Source organism: Artibeus jamaicensis, unplaced genomic scaffold (genome assembly GCF_021234435.1).
Source record: "Artibeus jamaicensis isolate MK-2021 breed Jamaican fruit bat unplaced genomic scaffold, CSHL_Jam_final scaffold_2172, whole genome shotgun sequence".
NCBI classification, from domain to species: domain Eukaryota; kingdom Metazoa; phylum Chordata; class Mammalia; order Chiroptera; family Phyllostomidae; genus Artibeus; species Artibeus jamaicensis.
In genome coordinates, this window is record NW_026522031.1 from 3,104,731 (window position 1) to 3,112,227 (window position 7,497).

General features: G+C 51.0%; 1 gene segment (V, D, J or C); it reads left to right on the top strand.

Moving 5' to 3' along the window:
- Positions 1-3,882: 3,882 nt before the first annotated feature.
- On the top strand, positions 3,883-4,503 carry LOC119048505 (T cell receptor beta variable 9-like). The segment is given in 2 exon segments: positions 3,883-3,962; positions 4,094-4,503. Coding segments are annotated over 2 exon segments (459 nt in total).
- Positions 4,504-7,497: the final 2,994 nt, after the last annotated feature.

The following is a 7,497-nucleotide window of genomic DNA, read 5'->3' on the forward strand; positions in this document are numbered from 1 at the left end:
AGTACAAATTTGGCATTAGCAATGCCCTCTAATGGATTCTGAGCAAGCTAGACTGAACCCATCACCCTGGTCTGGGGTGTGTGCCCTGTACTCTCCTGTAGTGACAGCGTTGTGGGCAACAGTCATGGTGTCTGTCCACCTCAGGCTACTCTCGGGGGCCAACTCCAGCTCCAGGGTCTTACCATTCAAACTGGTCTGAACTGAGTCCTCATCAGATTCTTTTCTCCCAAGTTTCTGTGCTGTTTTCTTTAATCCTTGAGACTGGCCTCTTCCTCCCCACTTACTAGTGTAGAGGATTAGAACATATTATTTCCTACTTGGGCATCAGAGAAACACTGAGAGAAAATTAATCATGTACATGCGTGCACTTCCATACAAGAAATTGGGAAGTGTACTATTATCAATATATAGAGGGAAAAATAAAGGATTTCTAAAAGCAAGAGGGTAGAAGAGAAATACACTTTTTAGCAGTGTGGGAAAAATGAGTTTTATTATTACTTACATTTGGGGGTAAGCTGACTAGTGGGCATCTTGCAAAGAGGTCTGTCTAAATCATCTGCCTTGAGTCAATGGTCGGGGTCATCAAAGTTAAAACAAGTTCTGTTAATTGTTAATCCTCAAAAAGTCTTTGGGTGTCCATTCCCAGTCATGTTTTCTGTTACAATACAAATTCCAAACTCAGCTCAAACTGAGTTTTTGTACTTTTAATTTTAAAATGTACGGTGCAACAGCAAAGGGTAGAATCGTTCCTAATTTAAACACATCTCAAGAGTCTTGTCCTCTTGCATCATGGCCAAGGCAAATATCTTGGATTCTGCCCCAACACACCACACAAGGGGGCGCTGTGTTGATGCTGAGCTCCAAATGTTCCTGGGACAGAAGGGTCAGAGCCGGCTGCCTGGGATGGCAATGGTTAAGGGCCAGGCCTATTGGTGCTTCTATCCACTGCAAGGTCAGATAGTATAAGCACTAACTTTAGGTGCTGTCTCAGGGGGGAGCCAGGAAGTTCCCCTGTGCAGTGAGTGGTTAGGGAGGCTCTGTGAGCAGACAAGAAAAGGGAAGGGTGTGGAGCTGGGAGGGGGCAGCCTGCAGGCCCTGGGAGCAGGCCCAGCAGAGGGACCTCTGCCTGAGAGAAAGGTATAGGATCTGTGTGGACTGGCATGCTGCCTGAACAGGTCGCAGCCCCGTCATCCTCACCCAGCCTTGTGTGTCAGGGATGAGCCTTTCCAGGACAAAGCAGGAGCCTTCATCAGCTGAGCCAGGGTGCTGGCAGGAAACCCAGACTCCAGGGAACTAGCAGAGACAATGATATCAGAGCAGAGACATCACTGCCTAACACCCAATCAGAGAAGGTGCCCGGAACATCAGCTCCACAGGACCAGAGCTCTGAGCAGGGAGCCACTGCCTTGTGCTGCCAGGTCCTGCCATGGGCTCCAGGCTCCTCTGCTGTGTGGCCCTTTGTCTCCTGGGAGCAGGTATGCCCTTGCCACAGCTGGGACATGTCTGTTCCAATCCTGACAGGGCCTGAATCCATTTACAGTTTCCATCAGAGTCTGGGTCCTGTTCTTTCTCCAGCTCCTGTCTTTCTTTCTCACAGGCCCAGTGCATTCTGGAGTCACACAAACTCCAAGTCACCTGGTGAAACCCAGAGGACAGACAGTGACACTGAGATGTTCCCTGATCTCTGGGCACACCGCTGTGTATTGGTATCAACAGGCCTGTGGTCAAGGCCCCCTGTTCCTCCTTCAGTGTTTCAACGGGGAAGAGCAACATGGGGGAAACATGTCTGATCGATTCTCAGGGAAACAGCTGGGTGACTGCAGCTCTGGGCTGACTGTGAGGTCCCTGGAGCTGAAGGACTCAGCCCTGCATTTCTGTGCCAGCAGCTCAGCACAGCCCTGCAAAGTCACCTGGGTTCTGTTCACATACCTCCCTGCGCGAACGAGTAGCAACCTCAGAACTGATAGACCTGGGAGAACCTGGGGCCCGCTGGGTACTGGGGGTGACTTGGGCACTGGGAGAGCTACCTCGGCCTTTCTAGGGCAACAGAGGAGAAGAACTCCTGTTCAGGTGCTACGTCAGCATGCTCACTGCAACCTTCCCTTCCCTGCAGGCACTCTGGGGTTCTCGGGCAGAGGAAAGATTGGCCATTTAATAGCTGCCCAGTTATTTTTTGTGGGGACAGTTCACTGGAGGATCAAAATTGTTGGTTAAATGTGTAGTCTAGCAAATAGAATCCCTGGGATTAGTTTTATAAATTCAGGGAAAAGAAATTCAGATTTTGGAGAAAGTCTAGAAAATAAAATATGGCAAAGATGGTTTAAAATAAAGATAGAGCTAGAAGATTGTTTTAAATATGTTATTTGTATCATATCATTTTCTCTGTCCTCCCTAAACCTTCAACACCCAGAAAAGAGAGAGCTGTGTTCATTCGCAGACCCTTGGCGTCCTTGCTACTTACAGAGGTGTCTGTGCACGTTATGTGTGTGTGTGTTTCCTTGTGGAGACACACTAGGTGGAAAGAGTTTCTCTTTGTGGGCATTTATTTAAGGGGTGATGTCACTGAGCAGGGCTCAGGGACACTCTGGGTAAGGACAGCATGCGAGGTCCCACGGGGTCTCACCTAATTAGAGCTCACAGGGTGGAGTAGGCAAGGTATGAAGTCTCAGAAATGAATAGCTAAAATATTTAAACTGTCTTTGTAAAAACGCACTAACTGCCCTGGCTCGTGTGGCTCAGTGGACAGAGTGCCCACCTGCAAAGTAAAGTGTCACTGGTTCAATTCCCAGTCAGGGCCCACGCCTAGGTTGCAGGCCGGGTCCCCAGTAGGGGGCATGCCAGAGGCAACCACATATTGATGTTTTTCTCCCTCCCCCCCTCCCTAAGAATGAATAAATGTTTTTAAAAATGCACTCTCTAACGTGTGCTAATAATTATTCCAACTACATATTTGGTAAAAGGAAAGAGATTAATATGCTTTCAAGAGAAACCTGAGTATCTAACTACATATTTGGAAATATATGAATGTGATTACTAGGAGGAGCAATGGAATAGAGCGTTTCCGGGCTGGACCCACTCAGGATCTGCAAACTTCAGTGTTCAGGCCCGTATCATTTTGGCTGTCTCTTCTGTTATTGGACATGGATTGCAATGGTGCAAAGTAATTTTTTTCTGATTGAAATGTTGGTTCATACAATCTCTGCTTCAAAATGAAGAGTGTATGTGAAGATCAACCGTGTGTCAGCCAGGCTGGGGAAAACAGTAGAGTTTGCCAGTGGGAGGGGAAGGGGGTGGGGGCAAATTCTAGCTCTTGGTGTAGATAGATGTGAATCCTGGAGATGTGGACTGTGGCCCCTGGGGGGCGCTGTGGATCACAGGGCTGCCAGCATCACTGGGAGGGGCAGAGGGAGAGGCCCAGGAGAGGACAGTTAAGGGACCTCTGACCCATGTGTTTGCAGGGGAAGCAGCTGGAGTCCCTGAGGGGTCCTGGGATGTGTGAAGCTGGCACAGGCTCCTCCTGCCCAGGAAGAGGGGACATGCCTACATCTCAGGAGGCGCATGGAGGTGACTCGCTGAGTCCGCAGGGGAAGGCGGGATGTGGGGGTTGGGGTGGCAAAGGCTGGGCAGATAGTGTCAGGCAGGCAGGGGCAATATTGTGGGAAGGTGGGGACAGTGCTGAAGCTGCAGTCAACCCTTAGCTGTGGGGATGTACAGGACAGGGAACGATGTATAGAATCTCAACCCTGGGTCACGCTGAGGGTTCAGAGCACTGGGGTGCAGCCTCCTTGGAGAGTCCCATCAGAGCAGTGACATCATAGCAAATGCTCCTATCAGGGCACAGGGAGTACAGGACTGTAGACTGCTCGCCCCAGGGGACCCCACCCTTAGCTGGGACAGGTCCTGGGAAGCTGCCATGGGCCCCAGGCTCCTCTGCTGTGTGGCCCTTTGTCTCCTGGAAGCAGGTGAGCCTCGGACACTGTGTGTAAGTCTCGGACACGCAGTCACATCCCTGACATAGAAGCCTGGGGTGATGGCTGTCACAGGAGGCTCCTTGTCTTCTGCCTCCGGACTTCTCTCTGTCTCCTCCCAACAGGTCCAGCAGACTCTGGAGTCACACAGACCCCAAAACACCTGATCAAAGCAAGAAAACAGCAAGTGACACTGAAGTGTTCCTATATCTCTGGACACCTCTATGTGTATTGGTATAAACAGCCCCAGGGTCTGGGCCCCGATTTCCTGGCTGAGTATTACAATGGGCAAGAGCGAAGAAAAGGGAACATGCCTGATCGGTTCTCAGTGAAGCAGCTCAGTGACTCCCGCTCTGAGCTGAATGCCAGCTCCCTGGAGCTGAGAGACTCAGCCCTGTACCTCTGTGCCAGCAGCCTTGACACAGCCCTGCAGGAGCGGCAGCTGCCTGCACAAAAACACTCTGCCCTGCTCAGGAAGTGGCAGCTGCCAGCCAGGCAGGCTCAGGCCTTTGCCAGGCGAGGTTCTGCTGCTTAGAGAAGGGATAGGATTTAGTGCTCACAGACATTGTGCAGCTTGGGTATCACTGTTTCTGTTTATACACGTGACAGGGAAATAATGTGCCTGGGTCTCACATTTCATAACCTGAGGAGCAAGAAATCACTCAAGTCTGTTCCTCAACACCTGTGGATTGGTCCCCTCTACCTCTCCCAGTCCCGTGCCCACATTGGCTTCCCTTTTCCAGGTTTAGATGAGCAGACCTGGGTAGATCACACACTATCTGGGACTGTCAACCTCTTTCCCTGACAGGTTCAAGGAACATTTCACTTCAAGGCAACGAATATCCATCCATCCCTCATGATGACAGCAAAGAAATGCACTATTTCTTTTCTTTTTTATTTAAAGATTTTATTTATTTATTTTTAGAGGGAAGGAGAGGGATAAAGAGGAGAGAAACATCAGTGTGTAGTTGCCTCTTGTGCGCCCCCTACTGGGGACCTGGCCTGCAACCCAGGCATGTGCCCTACCTAGACTGGGAATTGAACTAGCGACTGAGGAAGGCACAATTTCCTGCACTGTTGCCATCATCTGGACCTGCAAAGAGACCTGAAGGAAGTTAGGGTTCCTGCAAAGCATGGGAATGTGGGTAGATTAGCTATAGGTCTTTCAAGGCTCGTTATATTTATCATAATTAATGTCAGGAATCCTCCACAGAGAGATATCCCCCACGGAATAATGTCTCAGTTTAAAAAGAGCATTTACACTCTCTCGACTTGGAAGTATCCACCTCTCCCCACATCCCTCAGCAATCCTAGGGGACAGCAGGGCCCCTGTAGAGCTGAACACCACACAGAAAGCTAGTTCCCAAGGGGCGAGCTGGATGTGTCGGCTGCTGCCTCACCCCATACACAGGAGGACATTCTCAGGTGATTCTGAAGCTACTGTGGAGCGAGTGACAGGGGCCCCGTTTGTTGGGGGATGGATAGGAAACAGAATAAAAGGATCCTCAAGTGTGACGAGCCTGCCCCTGAGGTTTGGCCACCTGAGATCAGGAAGGTTGCTGTGGTAGGAAGGACAGTGTGCAGATGCTGGAGGACCAGCAAAGGAGAAAAGGAGGCTGAGGGACGACTTGGGACCCAGGAGTCCTGAAGGCATCAGAAGGCCATCAGAGTTTTCCCTCAGATGCAAAAGCACAGAGACTTGTACACACAGCAAACCAGGGACCCAGGAGTCCTAAAGGCATCAGAAGGCCATCAGAGTTTTCCCTCAGATGCAAAAGCACAGAGACTTGTACACACAGCAAACCAGGGCTTCACGAAGATCTGCAGACAGGACGAAGCACACCTGAAGTCACACACCGTGAACACAGAGGGTGAGAACGACTCTAGGACTTGGGTCAGTTCAGCCACAAGCGTTCTTCTCACTCCAAGCTGTTCACCTGCACATCTGTTTCTGATTTGATGCTCAGGGTAGGGGCGTGTCCTCTTGTGACAAGTTGGCTCTGGGACCCAGACAGTGGGAGTATCACTTCAGAGAGACTCCCTGGAGAGCCCTGTTACCTTTCTGCCCCCAAAGACCCTGAGGGAACCTGCATTGACTGGGCTGATGCCATGAATGGTGGCCTCCTGTGCTGTGTGGCCTTGTGTCTCCTCCATGCAGGTGGGTCCTGGGCTGGGCACCTCTGTGGGGAGAGTTCCCAGGCCAGGCACCTAGCTGCTCCCTGGTGGCTTCAGCATCTGTTCCACTGTGTTTTCCACAGGTCTGGGGAGGGCTGGCATCACTCAGACCCCAACATTCCAGGTCCTGACAACAGGACAGATGGTGACATTGAGGTGTACCCAGGACTTGAACCACAATGTTATGTACTGGTACAGACAGGACCTGGGTAACGGGCTGAGGCTGATCCATTACTCAGTCGGCGTTGGGATCTCTGGCAAAGGAGAGGTTTCGGATGGATACAGTGTCTCTAGATCAAAAAAAGAAGACTTCCCTCTCACGCTAGAGGCGGCCACCCCCTCCCAGACATCCGTGTATTTCTGCGCCAGCAGTGAGGCAGCGAGTGCACAGCACTGCACAGCCACCTGCTCTCTGCACAGAAAGTCAGGGGGAGGCCCACACTGGAACTCAGGGAGCCCTGTGCAGACTCCTACACCTTAGAGCCCTCAGGGCCCCCACCTGAAGGGAGACCCCTGGAATGTGCTAGGGCCCACCTCCAGGACAGTGTTTGCCAAGCCTGGTCTAGATCCATAGCTTCAGTCACACATGTCTGCACTGTGGCTGTCTGTCAGCCTGTCCTCTGCAGCTGCTCCACTAGCTGGGAAGGTGCTTCCCCATCTCTAACTTTGTCATCAGCCTGAGTCTGATGCCCCCAAGGTGGAAAGTGAGTCTTCAGTCAATCAGCTGCTCCTAGACCTCGCTGTATATCACACACGGGTGTGTCAATGGTCAGGGAAACCGAGTCTTCTTCCAAGAAGCAGCTGTAAGAACCCAATTTTAAATGTGTGGTGACTTAGAAGGACAAGAGGCTTTATTGTGGGCTGTGGGGACATAATACTACATGGAAGTTAATGAGCACAGAGAGGACACTCAGTCATGACCCGTGGAAGGGATGGGAGCTTCCAACTCAGATGTCCCCAAGGCATTGCTCCATCTGTGGGTCTCTGAGTGTCTCAGTGCCCACCCTCACCTAAGAAATGGGTAGGACTGAGCATGTGTGACTGGCACAGAGGAGGGTAAGGTGACAGAACAGTGTGCTCCCAGGAGATCCTGAATTGCAGAGAAGACAACAAAATTACCCTTCTCTGTATTGTATCGAAGACACTGTTGACATGTCATAGTGAAAATGCCAGTCCACCAGGGTGATCGGTGAATGAGATGCTAAGTGAGAACCCTGTGGCTAGACAGTGGGGGACCCCAAAGTGATAGCCTTGCATGAATTTTGTTGAAAAAGGAGCTTATAAATGTTCAAGCCAGTCAGTCAAGTGTGGTCTCCTATATAACACGTGTCCCTGAGGTTGAGAGGACTGACAG